The sequence below is a fragment of the Marmota monax genome, unplaced genomic scaffold, assembly GCF_021218885.2.
Source record: "Marmota monax isolate L192 unplaced genomic scaffold, Marmota_monax_Labrador192_F-V1.1 WCK01_AAM20220418_F8-fsc00043, whole genome shotgun sequence".
In the NCBI taxonomy this organism is placed as follows: Eukaryota; Metazoa; Chordata; class Mammalia; order Rodentia; family Sciuridae; genus Marmota; species Marmota monax.
Window position 1 is genome coordinate 8,976,798 of NW_026691982.1, and position 23,914 is coordinate 9,000,711.

Genomic DNA, 23,914 nt, shown 5'->3' on the forward strand with positions numbered 1-23,914 from the left:
AATGGTCAGAAGTAACCCCTGTATCTGTTGTATTTTAGAAGTTACTGTCATTTCATGAGCAAAAAACTCTGTGTGCTTCATTACTTAGGAGTAAAACCATCTGTCCTGTTGTGCTATCAGCTGTGGCCTTGCTGAGATCACCTTCAGTTTAGAGTCTCATAGTGAAGCTTAATGAATTCTGGGTTATCACATATGTTTTTGTTTTTTTTTGTTGTTGTTGTTGTTGTTGTTAACAGGATACAGTAGAGAAGATTTGTGTAAAGGAAATAGGAAAAAAGCAAAGGTTAGTACCTAAAATATAAAACATGTCAATTACTCATTTAGTAGACATTAATTTTATGGTTTAAATTTTTATTTAAAATTGGCAAATTGCAGTGACCCATGCCTATAATCCCAGCAACTCCTGAGGCTGAAGCAAGAGAATCATAAGTTCAAGGACAACCTGGGTATCTTAATGAGACCCTGTCACAAAATAAAAATTAAGAAGAACTAGGGATGTAGCTCAGTGGTTGAGCATCCCTGGGTTCAATGCCCATACAGCATTGTGCTTATAGTGTTTATAAAATGAGAAGGATAACGATACAGATGTGCTCAATTTTATAAACATTATAAGCACATATTTCTACAGGAAAAGAAAATTTAGGGCTGGGGAATAGCTCAATGGTAAAATGCATGCTTATCATGTGCCAAGCCCTGAGTTCCATCCCCAGCTCTATAAATTACTTGTGTGTGCATTGTATGTGTGTGTGTGTGTGCATTTAAAACAATGTGTGCGTGTGTGTGTGTGTGCGCACGCGTGTATTTGAAACAACTGCAGGTAGAAACTTAAGATACTAGATAAAGACAACCTTCTCTTTATTTTGATAGCTTCTCCTTGACCATGTCTATTGAAATGCCATACATGATTGAATTCATTTCCAGTGATACACATGAACTGAGAAAAAAGGTCAGTGAATCTTTGGTTTCTTAAGAGCTCTTATTTTAACATTAATTTATTGTCTCAATAAAATACATGCAGACAGGCACAGTTATGCACACCTGTGATCCCAGCAACTTCAGAGGCTAAGCAAGTTTGAAGCCAGCCTAGGCACCTTAGTGAGACCCTGTCTCCAAATAAAAAATAAAAAGGACTGGGGATGTAGCTTAGAGGTAGAATTCTACTTGGTTCACTCCCCAGTATCAAAAAAAGAAAGAAAGAAAAAAGATAAAACATGCATGTGGTTTAAAAATGAAGTGATGCTAATAGCAGTTTATGACAAGTAGCAGCAGCCAGTCCTAACCTGTTGCTCCCCTAGACCAACTTCTAAAGCCAGTGAATTGCTCTGAGTATTTGAGCTATTTCTCTGTCATCAGAATGGTCAGAAGTAACCCCTGTATCTGTTGTATTTTTGCCCAGAGTTTTAAATAGTAATTCTTTGCTATTGTTTCTTGATTCTTCTGTTTCACAAATTACCTTTTAGGCCAGGAGTGTAGCTCAGTGGCAGAGCACTTGCCTAGCATGCACAAGGCCTGGGTTCAACCCCAAGCACTACAAAAAGAGAATAAATTATTACCTTTTGACATCCTGTTATGGTGGGTGAACTTTTCCCTCTTCCACCTAACTCATCCCCTACTTTTCCTGTCCAAAAGAGTTTTATCACAGTGGTAAGTCCATAGTCAGTGTTTAAATGATTATGACTATGTAAATAGTGTTGACCATTTAGTTTAATGACCATTTAGTTAAAAACTGGGTTATGATGCCATTATCTTTTTACAATATTTTTTAGTTTTACATGGATACAATACCTTTATTTTATTTATTGACTTTCATGTGATGCTGAGGATCGAACCCAATGCCTCACACATGCTGGCACTGCAGGTAGAAACTTAAGATACTAGACTAAGCCACAACCCCAGCCCTGCCAGTATCTTTTTTAACCTCTACATGGCATTTTCTTTTTTAAAAAAGTTATCCTTTTCACTTATTTTATTTCTAGTCTCTCTCAATATTATTTTTCACACGGCAAATACTAAAGAAAATCCATTTGCTTTCTTTTTTCTTCACCTTCCCTCCCTCTAGTCTCCCACTCCTACTATGTAGCCCAGCTTGACTAATGCTAGGAATGTGCATCCTTTTATTGTTCTCCCTTGGTGTGTGTGTGTGTGGGGGGGTATTTATTTATTTAGTTATTTTTTTAATTTTTGTTAAATTTTCTTTTCTTTTCTTACCAGAGATGGAATCCAGGGCCTTATATGCTAGGCAAGCATTTGATCACTGAACTATATCCCCAACCCTAGCAGGAGGCTTTTAATTTTTATCTTTCTTTTTTTTTTTTTTTTTTTGCAGTGCTGAAAATTGAATCCAAGGCCTTGGGTTCATCCACTGAGCTTCATCCTCAGATCCTACCTTTATCTTTTTTCTTCCCTCAGTTTGGCAGAGCTCACCATCCACTTACTTTCCTGAGTAAGAGTGTACAGATAGTATACATGCTTTCAGGAAATAGATATTCTATGCTGCAATTGATCCTTTAGTGAGATGTAAAATCCTGAGTTAGAAATCGTTTTCTCCCAGAATACAGCTGGACATGATAGTGCATGCATATAATCCCAGCAATTTGGGAGGCTGAGGCAGGAGGGTGACAAGTTCAAAGCCAGCCTCAACAATTTAGCAAGTCCCTGAGCAACTTAGTTTGACTCTGCTCAAAATAAAACATAAAAAGGGCTAGGCTCTCTATTCACCTCATAAATTGTTTCTTTTGCTGAGAAGAAATTTTTTAGTTTGATTCCATCCCATTTATTGATTCTTGTTTTTTTTTCAATGTTATTGATGGACCTTTTATTTATTTATTTTGTTTTTTTTAATATGTGGTGCTGAGAATCGAACCCAGTGCCTCACACATGCTAGGCAAGCACTCTACCACAGAACCACATCCGCAGATTCTTGGTTTTAATTCTTGAGCTATAGGAATCTTATTAAGGAGGTTGGGGCCTAATCACACATGATGAAGGTTAGGGCCTACTTTTTCTTCCTGGGAGCAAATTTTTACCACTCACATATCAGATAGAGCACTAATCTCTAGGGTATATAAAGAACTCAAAAAGCTAACAAATAACCCTATTAATAAATGGGCCAAGGACCTAAAAAGACACTTCTCAGAAGAAGATATACAATCAATCAACAAATATATGAAAAAATGTTCATCTCCTCTAGCAATTAGAGAAATACAAATCAAAACTAATCTAAGATATCATCTCACTCCAGTCAGAATGGCAGCTATTATGAAGACAAACAACAATAAGTGTTGGCCAGGATGTGGGGAAAAAGGTACACTCATATATTGCTGTCCCAATATTGGCTGCAAATTGCAAATTAGTGCAGCCAATATGAAAAGCAGTATGGAGATTCCTTGGAAATCTGGGAATGGAACCACCATTTGACCCAGCTATCCCTCTCCTCGGTCTATACCCAAAAGACTTAAAAACAGCATACTACAGGGACACAGCCACATCAATGTTTATAGCAGCACAATTCACAATAGCTAAACTGTGGAGCCAACCTAGATGCCCTTCAGTGGATGAATGGATTTAAAAAAATGTGGCATATATACACAATGGAATTTTACTCAGCATTAAAAGAGAATAAAATCATGGCATTTGTAGGTGAATGGATGACCTTGGAGAAGATAATGCTAAGTAAAGTTAGCCAATCCAAAAAAAAAAACAACAAATGCTGGGTGTTTTCTCTGATATAAGGAGGCTGAATCATAGTGGAGTAGGGAGGGGGAGCATGGGAGGAATAGATGAATTCTTGATAGGGCAGAGGGGTGGGAGGGAAAGGGAGGTGGCAGGGAATTAGCAAGGATGGTGGAATGTGATAGACATCATTATCCAAAGTACACGTATGAAGACATGAATTGGTGTCAACATACTTTATATACAACCAGAGATATGAAAAATTGTGCTGTATGTATGTAATAAGAATTGTAATGTATTCCACTATCATTTTTTTAAATCAATTTAAAAATTTAAAAAAAAAGGGCTAGGGATGGGCTGGGGTTGTGGCTCAGTGGTAGAGCACTTGCCTCACATGTGCAAGGCCCTGGGTTCAATCCTCAGCACCACATAAAAAGGAATAAATAAAATAAAAGTATTGTTTCCAACTAAAAAAGGGGGGTGGCTAGGGATGTAGCCCAGTGATTAAGTGCCCCAGGGTTCAATCCCTGGTACCAAAACTTAACAAAAAAATAAACAAACAAAAAAGATACATAGCTAGATAGATACATACACACACACAGATGCATGTATTTTTTTCTATAAGAATTTCAGATCTTCTCTCTATCCCTGGAATTCTGAAATTTCATATTAATGTGATTCTTATTAACTGTACTTGTGGCCTCTAGATTTGGGAGATATATATATATATATATATATATATATATATATATATATATATATATATATCCCACTTTTTTTTTTTTAGTACCAAGGATTGAACTGGGGGGCTTTAACCACTGAACCACATCCTCAACCCTATTTTATATTTTATTTAGAGATAGGGTCTTGCTGGGTGCCTTGTGCTTAGTGTCTTGCTTTTGCTGAGTCTGGTTTTGAACTCACAATCCTCCTGCCTCAGACTCCTCACCACTAGGATTACAGGCTTACACCACCATGCCTAAGTCTACTAAAATTTTTAATCTTAGTTCTCTTATCTTTTATTTGTCAGAGCTTTTTTGTGATCTATAAGCATTTCTTTTTTATAGCAACTTTGTATATTTCATGGATGTACTATTCTCTTTTGTTTCCCTAAAAACATTTCTAATTTTTTTTTTCTGTTTTTTGTGTCTCTTTTCTTTGAATTCATTTTTCCTTTCTTCTTTTTGGCTTGTTTGCTTACCTCCATGTTTCATGTTAGAGGCTTTTTCCCAAATGTGTGGGTGACCCTCTGTATTCATCCTTAGGACTGAGAAATGAGAAATTCTAGGATGTTCATGGAATATGGTGGTTAAGAGTGACTCTAAGGGGCCCGTGTTTTAGGATACTGATTTGCACTTCATTTCCCTAAATGAAGCAGTCTGTACTCCTATGCCCCATTAGGCCTACCATTTCCTTGTTTGGGTTCTATTTAGTTGGATTTCTCTGGGTAATAAATCTCCAATTTCCTTTAGTGAGAGATCAAGTAATAACTGGAACCCAATGCTTATGATCATCCCCTCTATAGGCGCTCTGGTAGAAGCAGCCCTCATTCTGGATGAGTCATTTATCACATCAATTTTCTATCTTCCTAAAATTTGCTGACATCTTTAATCTGCTATCATCTTTTTTTTCCTGATCTAAATATCTTCATGGATTTATGCCTTTTTTATTGCTTCCTTTCAATTTCAGGGAAGCTTAGCATTTTGATAGGGAGTAGAATTAAACTCATACATTCCATCCTGAACAAGAAGCCCCCGTTCACAGCAGTTAGCTTTGCTGTATGTAACAAATTGTTCCTGAACTTTGTGGCTTTAAACAGCATACATTTCCAGACATAGTGGTACACACGTATAGTCTCAGCTAATTAGAATGATGAGGCAAGAGAATCATTTGAGCCTAAAAGTTTGGGATCAGCTTGAGTAACACAACAAAACCTTATCTCAAGCATTTATTATTCTCACAGTTCTGTGACTTGAACGGTATGGTATACAACAGCCTCACACACACAACTGCTGGTCCAGTGTCAGCTAGGATGGTGACCATTGTAGCCCATTATCCTATCCAGCAAGGTGGCTTAGGGTTATTTACCTAGTGGTAGAAGAGTCCCAGTAGAAACAAAAAGGGCCAGCCAGCCCCATTGCACAAACACTTTTCAAGTGCCTGCTTACATCACATTTGCCAGTGTCTCATTGACCAAAGCAAGTCATATGGCCAACTCCATTAGCCAATTCAAAGGTGGAGAAATAGATGTCACCTCCAGGTAGGAGGAGCTTCCAAGTTACATTGCAGAGGGGTAAGTATACAAGAATGAAGAGACTTTATGGCATTTTTCAATTTACCCATGTTGTCTTCATTATTTTAAAGCTTATCATGTATATTTTCATATTCATGAAAATATAATTTACAAATAAGATACAATCCTAAGACTTCTATTGAATGTTCTATTTTACTGTTCTAGGCTCTGATTATCTGCTATATCCAGATAGATCCAACTGAATTACAGATCTATAATCTTTGGATCCAGAGTTAAGATGATCTCACACTTAACTAAATTAACTCTAGGATTTCAGGAGGGTAACTGATATGATAATGGTCCTAGGTCTAAAACCTACATTTTATAATTTTGGAATTTATCACCACATTGTTGATTTTTTAATGGAGTTATATAAATTATGGAAGGGCTTGCTACTTGACAGGTAAATGCAAATTGGTAATATGGTATTATTCCATTATTTACTTTATCATATGGCTCTTTGCTTTGTAGAGCACAGACTGTAAAGCTGTGATTAGCACCCTGGAAGGCAGCTCCTTAGATAGCAGTGGATTTTCTCTTCACATCAGTTTGTCTGCTGCATATCTCCCAAGAATGTGGGTTGAAAAACATCCAGAGAAAGAAAGTGAGGTAAGATACTTCTTACTTTCAAGAGACATTGTTGGAAAAATATTTCAGAATAAATAGGATATTTTAATTTGGAAATTATTGATAATCCTAAAAAACTAGCACTGCAAAATGAATTCTCACACTCCAAGATTCTGCAACTAAAAATAAATTATATCAAGAATGATCAACTTCTGGGCTGGGGATGTGGCTCAAGTGGTAGCACACTCACCTGGCATGCGTGCGGCCAGGGTTCGATCCTCAGCACCACATACAAAGAAAGAGTTGTGTCCGCCGAAAACTAAAAATAAATAAATAAATAAATTAAAAAAAAAAAAGAATGATCAACTTCTGAGGCTTCTACCAAAACCATCATGTGGCTTATTTCCCTACAAAGATTATAGTTTTTGTTATTATTGTCATTTTGTTTTTGTTTATTTTTTTTGGTACTGGGGATTAAACTCAGAGGCACTTTACACTGAGTTACATCCCCAATACTTTCTGTTTTTTGAGACAGAATCTCACTAAGTTGCTTAAGGCCTTACTAAGTTGCTGAGGCTGGCCTTGAACTTGTGATCCTCTTATCTCAGCCTCTTGTACCACTGGAATTTCAGGCATGTGTCACTGTACCACCATACCCAGCAAGATTGTTTTGTTGTTGTTGTTGTCGTTTTGGGGGGTTAGGGGGTGGTGGTACCAGGGACTAAACCCAGGGTGCTCAGACACTAAGCCACATTCCCAGCACTTTTTATTTTTTATTTTGAGGCAGGGTCTCACCAGGTTTACAGCTTTACTGAATTGCTGAGGCTGGCTTCAAACCTGTGATCCACCTCCTTAGCCTCCTGAGCGACTGGGATTACAAGCATGCACCACCACACCTGGCCAAGATTGTAGTTTTTACCTAAATCCCCACCAAAAACTAAATCCATCATCAGATATTACATTGGTTAGTCTATGTACTTTTTATGTGTTTTAAATTTTGATATTAGAAGAACAAATAAAAAATTATTTATGACCATAAGACCATTTTGTGTAGCTTTAACAAAGAATTGCTCTTCACTTAAAAAGTTGTAATAGTAGTTGTACTTTAAATATTGGTTAATTAATAAAAGTTATCTGTACATATTTTAGTAATCATAATATCATCTAAATTCCTTTTAAAATAGTGTGTGTATGAGAAGAGCATATTATTTTATTTATTTTACAAATAACATTAATACTATATGATGTTTTTTCAGGTATTCTTTATTGATTCTTGACTTCTCAAGAGTCCTGTATGTTGGGATCTTCAGCTTTAACATTTTAGTCTTACTTTGAGCTCCTAGTAGGTCATCTTGTTGTTAAATACATCTTATTGTTTTTGTTTTCATACCATTTGTTTACCTTACTACAAAGTTTTAGAATTTGGCAAGTAAATCTTTTCCTATTTAAGATACAAGAAGCTCCCATCCAAGATCTTTTCTTCTTCTTTCAGGCTTGTATGCTTGTCTTTCAACCCAATCTTGATGCTACCCTCCCTGACCTGGCTGACAAGAACGAAGTAATTATTTGTCTTGATTGTTCCAATTCCATGGAGGGTGTGACATTTATGCAAGCCAAGCAAATTGCTTTGTATGCACTATCCTTGGTGGGTGAGAAGCAAAAAGTGAACATTATACAATTTGGCACAGGTAAGTGTACTTTGTCCCCAGCCCAATGTGTTCTTCTTCCTTAATGTGAACATCCTCTGTGGAGCAAGAGATAACCTAACACAAAGCTTAAGCCCAAGAATTCTGAAGCCGAGGGACAGAGTTGTAACTCAGTGGTAAAGCACTTGTCTGGCACATGTGAGGCCTTGGATTTGATTTACACCACCATAAAAACAAACAAACAAACACTGGGTGTAGAGGTGCATGCCTATAATCCCCGATTTAGGAAGCTGAGTCAGGAGGATCGCAAATTCACAGCCAACTCGGCAACTTAGCAAAGCGCTAAGTAACTTAGCAAGAACTTGTTTCAAAATAAAAGATAAAAAAGGTCTGGGGATGTAGCTCAGTGGTTAAGTGCTCCAGGATTCAATCCATGGTACCAACCAACAAATAAACAAACAAAAAGAACTTTGGAACCAGGTCTCCTGGGTCCAGAACTAAAGTGTACCATGACACTTACAAATTCTATGTGTCATGCTGAACAAGATGTTGGAACTCTGGTGCCGAAGTTTCCTCATCTGCAATCTGAGGGTAATAATTACTGTCTCATAGTGTTGTTGTAAGGCCTGAGCTAATGTATGTAAAATATTTAAAATAGGACTTGATCTATGCTAGATGAAGTATAAATATTACTTTTGTTTTTAATACCTACTCAACTGAGTGCAAGATCTTTACTCTGCTGAGTAAGATGGTCCCAAGGTTAAGGACAGACATTTAGAATCAGTAGATCATAGAAAACCTGTGAGGAATGATCTCAGGGAGTCAGGTCAACACACTTTGGCACCGCAGGGATGAAAGAAAGAGCATAGAATGGAGTGAGGGGATAATCTTATCCCATTAATTCTTATCTTCTGTGTCACTCAGCAGAAGGTCCTTTACAATGGAGCTAGGGTCTGTTCTGCTGGGGGTAGCGGTCAAATAGGCATGCAAAAGGCATGGATGGAGGTTGTATCCTTCCAGGACTAAGCTGCTAGTACCATTGCAACACACCCATACCTTGCTTTGCAAAGGCAAGGCAGAAATCTACACATGGAATTTGACTTAGAACATTTTGCAAACTATAGTGCATAGTTTGCTTTGGAATATATTATGTAGAGGAACACTGTGGTGGGTTTTTAAAATTTATATATTTTAGTTGTAGATTGACACAATACCTTTATTTTACTTATTTATTTTTATGTGGTGCTAAGGATCGAACCAAGTACCTCACACAAATTAGGCAAACACTCTACCACAGAGCTACAACCCCAGCCCTGGGTTTGTTTTTGGGTTTTTTTGTTTTGTTTTGTTTTTTTGTACATTGAAACTGTCATACACAAAAAGAAACTATTACACATAGTACTCTCCAAAGTATGCACATAAAGACATAACATTTTTTGTGATAGCAGCAGTGGTATGAAGTGGTATAAAGTAGGATTACTGTTTGTTAATAGTCAATCCAGTAAATATTTAATTTACTAATCTTATTACACAGGTTACAAGGAGTTATTTTCATATCCTAAGTACATCATGAGCACTGATGTGTCAACAGAGTTCATTATGGTGAGTAAGAGAAACTTCCTCAGTTTTCTGAGCTTTTGTCTATGAAACTTTTAGTTGTATTATCCAAAACTTATTCCCCCTGAAGTTTTTCTATGTTGGCAGATGTGTTAGCCAGCTTTTGATTTCTGTAATTAATACCTGAGATAAATCAATTCTCAGTATTTATTTTGTCTTGTTTTTTCACAGCTTTTAGTCCATGGACTCCTGGCCCTCTTGTTTTACGTCTGCGGTGGGATAGTTTATACTGGCAGGAGCTCATGGCATAGGGGGCCTATTTACCTCATGACTGCCAGAAACAAATATATCCTTCCAAGGGCACACCCCCAATGACTTTCCACTAGGCCACACCTCCTAAAGCTTCTGTCACCTCCCAGTAATGCCACAGGCCGGCAACCAAGCCTTTAACCCATGGCAGTGGAGGGGGTGAGGGCAGAGGTATGCTCATTCAAACCATAACAATGTATTCCTATAATAATGATAAAATAAATAAAAGTGTATAAACTCACTAAAGAAAATTGGAAATTAAAAAGAACATAAAGAGAAAAATTGCCCACAGTCCCACCATGCAATGCAGCTAGCATTAACATTTCAGAAAGTTATCTTCTGTCCCTTGTTTTTGTTCATTTAAAATGAAACAAGCTAAGAATGACATTTCACCACCTCAGTCAAGGCTGGTAAACCCAGGGGTGCTTTGATGAGATATTTCTTTGCATATATGTAATAGTTCTTTGAAAACTTTTAAAAATTTTTTTTAGTTGTAGATGGACACAATACCTCTATTTCATTTATTTGTTTGTTTTTTTATTTTTTTAAGTGGTGCCGAGGATAAAACCCAGTGCCTCACATGTGCTAGGCAGGCACTCTACCAATGAGCCACAACTCCAGCCCCTAAAAACTATTTTTAAAAAGCAAATAAATGCCAAGTGATAATATTTTCATTTATGCATGCCACAATTATAAACCAAAAAGACATAATTATAGTTATTTCACAAATATAGAATTAGGAATAAGATCTTTTTGATAATGATATATCTCTAAACCCTCCCAGGAGATGTTTTTCAGCCAGGCATGGTAGTGGCATGTCTATAATCCCAGTGACTCCAGAGGCTGAAGCAGGAGGATCGCAAATTCAAGAATAGCCTCAGCAATTTAGTGAGGCCTTAAGCACCTTAGTGAGACCCTGTGTCAAGGGCTGGAGATTTGGCTCAGTGGTTAAGCAACTCTTACCAAAAAAAAAAAAAAAAAAAGGGAGATGTGCTTCAGTGAATGATTGCAGTTAATGGTGAGTATAATCCAAAAAGGAGTAAATGATCTTTTGTTTCAATTCCTGCAGTCTGCTGCACCTACTATGGGCAACACAGACTTCTGGAAAATGCTCCGGTATTTAAGTTTACTGTACCCTTCTCAAGGGTTACGAAACATTCTCCTCATATCTGATGGCCACCTCCAGAATGAGAGTCTAACATTGCAGCTTGTGAAAAGAAATGTCCACCATACCAGATTGTTCACCTGTGGGGTGGGGTAAGTCTCAGAGATCTGGTTGCTATGGTAAAAGACAGCTAGCAGGCAGGTCTTTTAGTTGGCCTGAACAGGATTTTTGAAAGTCTAGAAATTGATAGTGGTATATAGAAGCTGTATAGGGCACAGGGCAGAGCTCTGGGCTCTGGGCCAGATTGCGTGGATCTCAAAACTCCAGTAGGCCACTCATTCATTAGCTGTGATCTCAGGCAAGTTATTTAACCTTGCCTTGGTAAAATGAAGGTGAAAGTGAAAATACCTGCCTCGTTGGATTATTTCACACAACAACCCAGATGTCCAGCTTGTCCTGAGTAACCTGGGCACAGTTCCCTCTGGCGAATTGGACTAGATGGAGGTTGTCTGCCCTTTGGACCATGCCCCCATTTCCTGTTGCCTTGCTCCCTCTTTTATGGCTACTATATTTGCATTTTCAAACCTCTACTATACATTTCCTAGGAAATTACCCACCCCCTACAAATATAGTTAGTTCCATGGGATTGTACTAAGGTATGTAGCATCCATGTAAGGAAATGACAGAGCAAAGTGGGCTTCCTGGTATTCATACAAAGCTCCCATCCCATGCCAGGTGGGGAGTTGTGGAGGGTGGGTGGGAAACCTGAGCTCTTCCTGAAACAACCCCACAAATGGTTGTTAGGTACCTTTATTCTGAGATAATGCATAGAGCAGGCCCTCCCCTCAGCACATTGTTCAGGTAAGGGGAAGGGCTGTTTCTTTGGAAAACAGATGTGAAGAATTTCTACTTTTTTCTTTTCAAAATTTTTTGGTGGTGTGGGAAATGAAACCCAGGGCCTAGGCATGCCAGACAAGTACTCTACCACTGAGTCACATCCCCAACACAGGAATTTCTTTCTTTCTTTCTTCCTTTCTTCCTTTCTTTCTTTCTTTCATAGTTGTAGATGGACAGCACGCCTTTACTTTATTTGTTTATTTTTTTATGTGGTGCTAAGGATTGAACCCAGTACCTCACATGTGCTGGGCAAGCTCTCAGCACTCAGCTGTTATAGCCCCAGCCCAGGAATTTCATTTTTTTTTTTTTTACTACTGTAAAAAATAAATAAGTCCTCTATACATGAAAGCTTAAATTAAGCAAACCTTCAGATATTTCCTTCTGTCTGTTATCATTTATTTTCCCCCTCCCCTCCCCTCCCCTCCCCTCCCCTCTCCTCCTCTTCCTCCTCCTCCTCCTCCTCCTTCTTCTTCTTTCTCTCTCTCTCTCTCTCTCTCTCTCTCTCTCTCTCTCTCTCTCTCTCTTTTCTTTCAAGCACTGGGGATGGAACCCAGGCTTTGTGCATGCTAGGCAAGCACTTTACAGCTGAGCTATGCCCTGACCCCATTTTATCTCTTTAACTTTAGCTATAGAAAAGTAACTTCTTTTTCATATAATGTCTCTTCTATTAAGCTTTGTCAACATTGTTAACATGTACTTTAAAATGTGTGCAAGATTTCTTGAAACTAAAACGTGAAATGTGATCAGTTCTACAGCAAATCGCCATGTCCTAAGGACTTTGTCTCAGTGTGGTGCTGGAGTTTTTGAATATTTTAACTCAAAATCCAAACATAGTTGGAAAAAACAGGTATGTTTTTTAAACATCTTATCTCTAGTCTTATGTTTACATGCAGAAATATTATATTCTTACATGTCTGACAGTATCTTCCATGTTTTCATGAATAGATAGGGCAGCTGTAAAGAAGCAAAAGCTACCAAAGTGAGCCCCAATCTTCAGATAGTACTCATTTTGTAACTAGCAAGAACAGAGTGATCACTTAATCATACCATCCTCCTAATTGTTGGATTTCTCCTTTTTATTTTTTATTTTTGTAGCTGTAGATGGACATAATGCCTTTATTTTATTTCTTAATTTTTAGGTGGTGTTGAGGATTGAACCCAGTGCCTCATGCATGCTAGGCAAGTGCTTTGCCACTGAGCTACAGAGCCAGCCCTCCTTTTTTTTTTTTTTTTTGTACTGGGAATTGAACCCAGGGACACTTTATAGCTAGGCTATATCCCCAGCCCTTTTTATTTTTTGAGATAGCGTCTGGCTAAATTGCTAAGGCTGGCCTGGAATGTACCATATAATCCTGTAATCCTATAATTATACAAAACCCTGTAATCCCAGCAACTCAAGAGGCTGAGGCAGGAGAATCAGAAGTTCCAGACCAGCCTTATTGAAACTGGAGTTTTGAGATGAGACAAGAGTCCCTGCTTCACCAGTTTCCTTCTGGGTTCTTGTCTCACAAATTTGAGGAATAAAATCCATGGACAATAGCAGAAAGGAAGAGTAAACAGAGTAGGATTTTAAGTGAGAAGAAAGAAAACTCACAAGATGTGGGAGGGGACCAAATATCAGAAAAACCTACTTTGGTGTGCTAGCTTAGGGGCATATATGGTTTTGGGTACACTATGGAGCAAAATCTGTTAACCAGGCATTGAAAAGTGTCAAGGCTATTGGTTGTTTCCTTTAGCCTGAATTTTAATCCTTCAAAGTAACTCCCATCTGGGTTCACTCTCACCTTCCATTTTACCACTTCTCCAGGACAGAGGAGTTGGCTAAAGTATTCTCACAGGTGAGCCTCATGGATTTTTACTTTAGAAATAGGCCTTGATGGTGCCCATTAATATTTCTACCAGTTAGACTCCTTGTGTGGTCTCTGCATTTGAACAAGACCTCAGTTGGAGCCCAACACTTCTGATTACTAACCATTGACTATTCTTACTCATTAGCAACTTAGTGAGACCCTGTTGAAAAATAAAAAATGTCATCTAGAGATTATTTAAAATATATTGAGAATATGTGAATGTACTATACAAATACTGCAACATTTTATAAAAGGGACTGGAACATCTGCAGATTTTGGTGTCCTAGGAGATCCTTGAACCAATTCCCAATAGATACATTTTCTGGGATTTCTTTTTTTTTTTTTTTTTTTTCCAGCACTGGGGATCAAACCCAGGGCCTCGCACATGGTATGCAAGTGTTCTACCACTAAGCTATATCCCCAGCCCTTGGTTTACTTTTTAATGTGGCAAAATATTACATAAAGTTTATCACTTTAATCCCCCCCTTCTCCCCTCCTTTTCTTCCTCTGGCTGGGGATGGAACCCAGGGTCTCACACATGCTAAGTAAGCACTCTACCACTGATCTACATCTCAGTCCTTTAGCCATTTTTAAGTGTATAGTTCACTGGCATTAAGTACATTCACAGTGCTGTGCAGTCATCATCATTTATCCACCTCCAGAACTTTTTCATCATCTCAAACAGAAATAATTCCACATTGTCTCCTCTGCTGTTTCCACTAACCTCTCTTCTACTTTCTGTATCTTATATAACTGTAAGATATTTGTCCATTTGTATATGGTATATTTCATTTAGCATTATGTTTTAAAGATTCATCTATATTATAGCATGTGAAGAATTTCTTTCCTTTTTAAGGCTGAATAATATTCCATATACACCACATTTTGTTTTTCCATCAATGGACATGTTATTTCTCCTCTTTGGTGTTGTGAATTTTTCCACTGTGAGCATTGGCATTTGAGTCCCTGTATTCAATTTGGAGTATATACTCAGAAATGAAATTACTTCATCATATGGTAACTCTGTTTAATTTTTTTAAGATCTTCCATTCTGTCCTCTACAGCAGATATATCATTTCACATTCCCAGAAACAATTTACCAGGATTTCAATTCTCCAGTACTTATCTGGGGAGGGCAGGCATTGAAATACTGAGAACCAAACCCAGGGCTTTGTCTATGCCAGGCATAGACACTGAGCTATATACCCCTGACCCTCAAATACTCATTATTTTATTTTTTGGGGATTTTAATAGCCCTGCTGATGGGTGTGAAGTTATATCACATTGTGGTTTTGATTAGCATTTTCTTTCTTTTCTTTTTATTTTTGTGTGTGTGTGTGCTAGGGATTAAAGCCAGGGGCGCTTAATCACTGAACCATATCCCCTGCCCTTTCTTTTTTTATTTCTTTTTTTTTTTAAGAGAAAAAGAGAGAGAGAGAGAGGGAGGGAGAGAGAGAGAGAGAGAGAGAGAGAGAGAGAGAGAGAGAGAGAGAGAAATTTTTTAATATTTATTTTTTAGTTTTCGGTGGACACAGCATCTTTATTTTATTTTATGTGGTGCTGAGGATCGAACCCAGTGCCCTGAGCATGCCAGGCGAGCATGCTACCGCTTGAGCCACATCCCCAGCACCCCTGCCCTTTCTTATATTTTTATTTAAAGACAGGGTTTTGCTGAGTTGCTTAGGGCCTCACTAAGTTGCTGAGGCTGGCTTTAAACAAACAATCCTCCTGCTTTAGCCTCCAGATCACTGGAATTACAGGCATGCACCATCATGCCTAGCCAGTATTTTCTTGATGTTTAGTTATGTTGAGCATCTTTTCATGTGCTTACTGGCAAATTACATATCTTTTTTGGAGAAATGCCTTTCAAGTCTTTTGTAGAACTAGTTTTTATAACTGGAATCTACTCTTACCAAAGTTGTGTATTCGTAGTTAGCTAATGGAATAATTTTAATGATGTAAATTTAAATGATGCAATTATGCTATTATTAAAAATTCTATATAAAATCTCTTTGGAAAAGTACTTTATATCAGGAAAAAGGAAGAAAAAACCAAAAAACTACAAAATCTCCAAGGAAGAAAAAGTAAACTTTAAGTGTTACATTATAATTTTGGGGATGTAACATTAAAAGAGAAATAATTCTTCTTTTATTAAAGGTAAAAGACCAAATGACCAGGATATGTTCCCCAGGTTGCCACTCTGTCTCTGTTAAATGGCAGCAACTTAGTACAAATGCACCCAAGGCCCTGCAGGCTCCAGCCCAAGTGCCATCCTTGTTCCATAATGATAGACTTCTTGTCTATGGATTTATTCCTCATTGTACACAGGTAAGAATAAACACATTTTGTTATACCAGGGATAAAACAAAATATTTTGCATATATATATATATATATATATATATTTTTTTTTTTTTTTTTTTTTTTTCTTATGTCTCTCTCTCACTGGCAGATTTTTCCCTTTTGGGAACATAGTTGGGAGGATTTTCATTTCCATTGAGAGGGGAGAGGATGTCACTAATCACATAGTAACCAAGATACTGTGACAGAAAAGCTAATGAAGAACTAATGTTTTTCCCCTTTCAGGCAACTCTGTATGCACTAATTCAAGAGAAGGAATTTTGTACAATGGTATCAACTACAGAGCTTCAGAAAACAACTGGGACGGTAAGGTTTACAACCTGAACTATGGGGCTGGGGTGTAGCTCAGGACTTAAGTGCATGTCTAGCATGTGTGAGGCCCTGGGTTCAATCCCCAGCACCACAAACAAAACAAAACAAACTTTTTAAAAAAAACCTCTATAGTTAAAAAAAGAAAGAAAGAAGAAGCACCCTCTATAGTTATTATATTTTCATATACAAGCTCCACATACTTTCTTTGTTATAGTTTTGGGTTGATATATCAGCACACGATTTGGAGGGTGGATATCTGTATAAATGAGATCACTTCCCTTCAGTGGCTCTTCATCTGGGATTCTGGAGTCTGGATATATCCCTATGGGTATATATCCCTATGGCTATGAATAACTGCAATAGAATATGGCATTTTATGTGAAAATTTTTATAGGGAGATTCTCAAACATGTTCATGACTCAATAAAAGTTCAGTGCTACTGGTCCCTTGAGTTACTTAAAATGTTAATTATAACAGTGCTAGACTGAGAGTAAACCACATCATATATTTAAAATGTTTTTTTTTTACATTTTTATATTAAAAGCAAAGGAGTTATGAAAGAAATAGCTCCTGTTTCCTTTCTACTCAATACTTCTAGTCTCCAGATGTAGGGTTTTTTCCCCCTCACACACTGACTAGTTTCTTAGTACCAGCTGTATGTCTTTAAAATTCAATTCAATTCAGACACCATCTGCTCAGGCCAAAAGAGTAAGGGCTTAGTCCCACAGGACCACCCCAGTTCAAATGTCAGTCACAAGTGGTGGGTTCTCATGTTATCCAATGTCTGAGTTGGATTCAAGTTAGAGGTTCCCACAGTCCTTCTTAGGCTCAGTAATTTGCCATAACAGTTCACAGAAGTGTTCATGAAATAGAATAAGTATTTCAATGCGCTGAGCAGGAAAGATTAATTTTATAGACAGATAAGGGCTAAAGAAAGCAGAAATGAACAAAGATAGAGGGGAAAAGAAATAAAGGGGAAGGTTAGTAAAGGAGTAGAATATTCACATCTTTTCCTGGAACAGGCAGAGATTTTCTGGAACTCGGGTCTGGTGTTTCCTGTTATGGCATTGGTCGAATGTCACTATAGGAATTAGATTATAATGAAGTTAAAGGTTGTCTGGTAGTCACTCAGACAGCCATCTTTGATTCCTCAGTTTTGACTAGTCCACTGACAAGGAAATTCCTCTCCTCTAATATAAACAAGATTAGGTAGGGACAGATAAACAATATCAGGCAGGTAATCAGTCTTTGTCCTTGTCCCCAGTGCCAATCCAATAACAAGGACATGGTTTTGAGCAAAAGGAAAAAGGTTTATTGCTTTGCTAGCAAAGGAGAAGCACAGAGGTCTTCTGTCCCAGAGGCTGTATGATTCTGCCTATCTAGGAAACCAGAGGGCTTTTAAAGAGGTGATTCAAAGGCTATATTCCATGTTTTCTCTGTTGAAGTTGTAATTCATTTTGGGAGATAGTCATTTCTGAGATCTTCTGGTGCCTTCCCCAAAGTCTAGATTACTTCCTTCTTATGGTGGATGTTTGCTCAAGGACAGATAACTGCCTAGGATGAAGAAGAAAGGCAATCCTGTTTTCCCTGAGATCAGGGAAGAGGAGAGATTAGGGAGGAGCCAGGAGAAAGAAACAGGTCTCTTTTTAAAAAAATAAGTGCAGTGGCTAGGTGCAATGGTGCTTGCGTGTAATCTCAGTAGCTTGGGAGGCTGAGGCAGGAGGATGTCAAGTTCAAAGCTAACCTCAGCAAAAACGAGGTGCTAAGCAACTCGGTGAGACCCTGTCTCTAAATAAAATACAAAATAGGGCTAGGGATGTGGCTCAGTGGTCGAGTGCTCCTGAGTTCAGTCCCCAGTACCCCCCCTCAAAAATAATAATGATAATAAGTGCAGTGGTAGAGCAGCAAGGGCTATATTCAAAGCTTAAAGTGGACCACTATTATATTACTAGAGGTAGTACTCTGGGTAACAATTTCAAATTTTCTTTCCTGGGGCTAGGTATGCAGCTCAGGGTTTAGAGTATACATGCTTAACATGTGCAAAACCCTGAGTTCAATCCTAACATCCAAATGAAAAGTTAAATTTCTTATATGTCTGGAACAGGGAGAAAAAACAATAGAAAATAACTAATTAGTTCACTTGTGTTTATTTGTGTATAGATTAAGACAGAGAACTTCATTATTATGCTGAATGAAACTGGCCTGTTTGGGAAATTTGATTATTATCTCTCATTTCTCCTAGTTTCCTGGAAAGTTATTTAACAGTTTAGCTTCCATTAGAAATGGAACTTTAGCATGAGTGATCCCATTTTTATTTTTAATCTGGCCTATAGGGGCCCAGTGCAAGAGCATAGTCCAAAACAATATATTCCTATAAATTATATTTAACATTAAAGAAGGATGTTATAAATGATAAAAATGAGGGCTAAAAGATCCATTGACAACTAAAAAAATTTTTTTAAATGATAAAAATGAAGCAAGAGAAAGAGGAACATAGGGCAGTATCTGTAAGAATCCCAAGCACAGAGCCAGATACCGTGGCCCACATCTGTAATCCTAGTGACTCTGGAGGCTGAGGCAGGAGAATCACAAGTTCAAAGTCAGCCTCAGCAATTTAGCAAGGCCCTAAGCAACTTGGTGAGACCCTGTCTCAAAATAAAAAATAAAAATAGCTGGGATGTGGTTCAGAGGTTAAGCACCCCTGGATTCAATTCCTGCTATATTAAAAAAAAAAAAAATCCCAAGCATAGGAGCTTCTGATTCCATGAAGTTGAGGGTGTACCCTTCCTACATGTGAATGTGAACCTGGTTGGAAGTTTTCTGAACCCCTTCAGTTGGAGTTTTTAATGCAGGCTTTATTGCAATGGCATGATTGATTAAATCATTCTTCAGATAATTAACTCTCCTACCTAGAGGTTATAAAGTGGGATTTAAAGTTCCAACCCTCTAATTACAGTTTGGGTAACCAGGCCCCATTCTTAGGAATTTCCCCAAAATCATCTAGTTAACTAAAAATCAGTTGTTATAAATAACAAAAAAGCCAGAGATCCTGCACCTACTAGAAGAAAATGTAGGCCCAACTCTCCATCATGTAGGTTTAGGAATTTATTTCCTAAAAAAGACTCCTAAAGGGCGGGGATTGTAGCTCAGTGGTACAGCACTCGCCTCGCACGTGGAAGGCACTGAGTTCGATCCTCAACACCATATAAAAATAAAATAAAGGTAATGTGTCCATTTACAACTAAAATAAATATTTTTTAAAAAAAGACTCCTGGGCTGGAGACGTGGCTCAAGCGGTAGCGCGCTCGCCTGGCAGGCGTGCGGCCCAGGTTCGATCCTCAGCACCACATACAAAGATGTTGTGTGCGCCAAAAACTAAAAATAAAAAAAATTTTAAAAAATTCTCTCTCTCTCTCTCTCTCTCACCTCTCTCTCTCTCTAAAAAAAATAAATAAAATAAAGGTCTGTCAAAAACTAAAAGAAAATATTTTAAAAAATAAAATTAGAAAAGGACTGGGGAGGTAGTTCAGAGGTAGACTGCTCCTGTGTTCAATCCCCAGTACTAAAAACAAATGAGCAACAACATCAACAAATGAAGCTCCTTTTACCTTTATCGCTCTGGAGCTATTTAAGGAGCCAACAAGAAACCCAAATGTAACAATGAATGCTCCTATGCTCTTATAAGGATTTTATTACAAGGGTTTGAAGAAATATATCCCATCCATGGGGTCCAATGAGATCCTCAGAAGAGGGGAACCACAATGTGGCCCTGGCAAGTTCTTGACTTACACTTCAGAAGGGAATTTCAGGACACCTCAAAGGAGGAACAAGCAGATATTTATTTAGGAAAATTAAGAGATTTATTCAAGCAAGGAAGCAATACAGTAGGATATGCATTCAAAAGGGGACAGAGTATGGGTGCCTCAGAGTGAAACACGATTTTGAGGTCTCAGCTTTCTTTTTTTTAAAAGGACACTTTAATAAATGGTGGACATGAGATGCATACAAGGGTGGAACACAGAGCAGATCACAGTGATCTGGTTCTTCTCAAAATCTTTAGGTTAATTTATCTACTTAATAGCCCTTGGACTGTATAACTATCACAAGTTTCTAACAATGTCAAGAATTAAAAAGTTTCAAATGAGAATAAACCAAAAAAGAATTAAAATGCTTCTCTGAATTAGTCTAAAAAATGTATTTTATAAGCACAAGGTATATAGGCACTAACTAACTGACTTAAAATACTCAAAGATTTATTAGACCTTTTAAGTATTTTTTTAGTTGTAGATGGACATAATACCTTTATTTATTTTTTTTATGTGGTGCTGAGGATTGAACCCAGTGCCTCCCAGGTGCTAGGCAAATGCTCTGCCACTGAGGTACAAGCAAGCCTCCATTTATTGGACCTTTTAAGAATTGAGGCCTGGGGCTGAGGATGTGGCTCAGTGGTTAAGAGCCCCTGGGATCAATCCCCAGTACCAAAAAAAGAAAAAGAAAAAAAGAATTGAGGCCTAGGGGTAGAAGGTGAGGGTATCTATGGAGTTTTTAGATTTAAAGCTATGGACCTTCTTTCATGTTTGTCTTCTTTCTGCCTATCCTTATTTCTTCTGTCCTACCTCACCCAGAACCAGGGACATGACCAAGATATGTATTTCTTATTATGCTACAATATTATAAATTATCACTGAAAATTTTGCATTATGTGTATTAGTACTGAGTCCACTATAGTTCCACCTTGAAAATTTTAAACTATGTATGCTATTTATGTTGTTTGTTATTTATGGGAGTATTTGTATAATGAGATGCATTATACAAATGTTGGGAGCATCAATGTCTACAACTAAATGTTTGAACTGGGCTGTATATGTTCCCACCCTGGGTACAAGTTGACCTTTGAAAAATTGCTAACTTCTGTGGACCTTCTGTACAATGGACCACTTCTCCCAAACTACCCAGAGATTAAGACCACACTTTGTCCCTTTATTACAAAGCAGCTTATTTTTTGCCAGTCACCATTATAATTCCTAACAAGTGATTACCAACCTTCTTGCAGTTTAAGCCATTAAGACAGCCATCATTTTGTAAAATCTCTTTGAATCTGTGTTTAGTCTTTGTTCTAGACTAGACTGACTTTATTTTAGATTGACAGGAGTAAGCGGTCCATTGCACATGTTAGCAAAGTCAATGAGCAATGGTGATACACACTTGTAATTCCAGCTGCTCGGGAGGCTGAAGCAGGAGGATCATAAATTAGAAGCCAGCCTCAGCAATTTAGTGAGATCCCATTTCAAAACAATAAAAAGGGCCAGGGGTGTGGCTCAGTGGTGGGGACCTCTGAGTCCAATCCTCAATACATTGTTGGGGAACAACAATGTTTCAGAAAACTGTAGTCCAGATTCAGCTGTGGATGGATCTGAGACCTGATTTAACAGTGGCTTTCAATTTTCTTTTAAGTGCCCTGAACCAATGCTACTCCACTTTTATTTTATTCCATGACAATAGAAAAATAACTGATTGGTTAACATCAGATGATTTCAAGTCACCATGTTTGGAAGGATTAAAACAGGGAACTTCGTTATCATGCTAATTGATACTGTCCTATTTGTAGAACTGGCATCTTTGATTTTTCATGGTTAATTTAAAGGTCAGATGATGACTTAGTTTCAGTTTGCTGACAGACCTTTAGCATGAATGATTGTGTTTTGATTTTTTATCTGGTCTTTTGGGGCCTAACATAAGAGCTTAGCCCAAAAGAATAGACTCATAAACTTTATTTGATAGAACTTAGGGAAATCTCTATATTGCTTTAAAAATTGGATCTAAGAATGAAATTAGGTAAAAGAATCTTACTTGGGAAGAAGTCTTCTTCCCTAAAATCACAGTATTTAAAGTTGTTCTTCCTCTGTGAATGGTGGCCTTATCAATAACAAAGTCATAAGAGTTGGAATTATGGATAGCAGACGTTGCCGTTTAAGATCAGTTCCACTTCACTGTGTACATCCCAGAGCCTCCAATCTGGTGGAGACCGTTTGCAGGTAGACATCCTGACACCTGGCTGGCTCTTCCTGTAGAAGAAGAGTAGTTTTAAAGTTTTGAAATAGATTGGCATGATGGTCACACCTATAATCCTGGCAATTTGGGATTCTGAAGCAGGAGGGATTGTAAATTCAAGGCCAGCCTGGGCAATTTAATAAGACTGTGTCTCAAATTAAAAAGAGATTGGGATCTAGCTTAGTGGTAAGGTTCCCTGCATTCCATCCCTAATACAATAAATAAACAAACAAACAAATAAAATTTTGAAATAAGTTACATTAGCAAAATGACCTTGTACAGGAAAAGCAAACACTAGGGACAGAAATCAGATGGGTGGTTGGCAGAGCTGGGGGTGACTGCAAAGGGGCCCAAGGAAACTTCCTAGAGGGAAGGGAATATTCTGTATCTTCATTTTGGTGCTGGTCACCTAGCTGTATTCATTTGATAAAACTCATAAGATTGTATAGTTAAAAGGAGTGAATTTGCTGAATGTAAATTATTATTCTGAAGTTTTTTATATGGTAGTCTATGTAAGTATTTAATTACAAATCATTTGTATCTTTTTTTTTCCCCATGGATGTGTAAACACAGATGATTCACAAGCTGGCAGCAAGAGCTGTGATCAGAGATTATGAAGATGGCATTCTCCACGAGAATGAAACCAGCCATGAGGTTTGTTCTTTTCCTAGTAAAAACCTTTATGCATTGTTTTAGATCATTCTTAAATTGATTTACCCATGGAAATGTAAAGTGAAGATAGCTGGATAGAGAAGAATATGGTGTCAGGGACATTCATCACAGTACTTGTAACATCTATGCCTAGAACAGATGTAGGTTGCTCCATGAATGTTTGTTGAATGAATTAATGAAAGAACTAATTTAAGTCATTTCCTGAGAATTCTGTGATCTGCCTGTGAGAAAGAGTTTGGAGAAGGGCTTAGAGAACACTAAGTGCCCTTAGTAGATGTCATTTTGGATCTCATTTGTTGCGTTACTATTTCCATTTTAATGAAGAAGCCCAGGGGCAGGATGGTGGGTAAGCTACCTAAAGATGCAAGGCAGAGCAAAAGCCCACCTGGCCCTCTCCTTACTGTACAGATGAGGTCCCTGGCTGAAGGTTCCTCCCAGGGAGCCACCATGACAGGCTGCTGGTCCCTCAGAGACTATGATCTTATATGGGCATTAATATTGAACACATCCCAAAAGAAGATGCCAGTGTATCATTCAGGACCTGGATAGTCTTGCTGACAGTCACAGTAGGTGGCAAATTGTCTTCTGTTGCCATTGTTTTTGACTGCTTTGTATCCTACTTG

At 37.9% G+C, this 23,914-nt stretch overlaps 1 protein-coding gene across 1 annotated transcript in view; it reads left to right on the forward strand.

Moving 5' to 3' along the window:
• Positions 1-23,914, forward strand: part of Parp4 (poly(ADP-ribose) polymerase family member 4) — a 90,982-nt gene that overhangs the window by 40,589 nt on the left and 26,479 nt on the right. The window contains exons 19-28 of the mRNA XM_046447439.2: positions 237-283; positions 868-946; positions 6,437-6,574; positions 8,025-8,220; positions 9,713-9,780; positions 11,114-11,301; positions 12,794-12,893; positions 16,054-16,224; positions 16,482-16,562; positions 23,193-23,273. Coding sequence (XP_046303395.1) covers positions 237-283; positions 868-946; positions 6,437-6,574; positions 8,025-8,220; positions 9,713-9,780; positions 11,114-11,301; positions 12,794-12,893; positions 16,054-16,224; positions 16,482-16,562; positions 23,193-23,273 — 1,149 coding nt within the window. The remainder of the gene's footprint in view (positions 1-236; positions 284-867; positions 947-6,436; positions 6,575-8,024; positions 8,221-9,712; positions 9,781-11,113; positions 11,302-12,793; positions 12,894-16,053; positions 16,225-16,481; positions 16,563-23,192; positions 23,274-23,914) is intronic.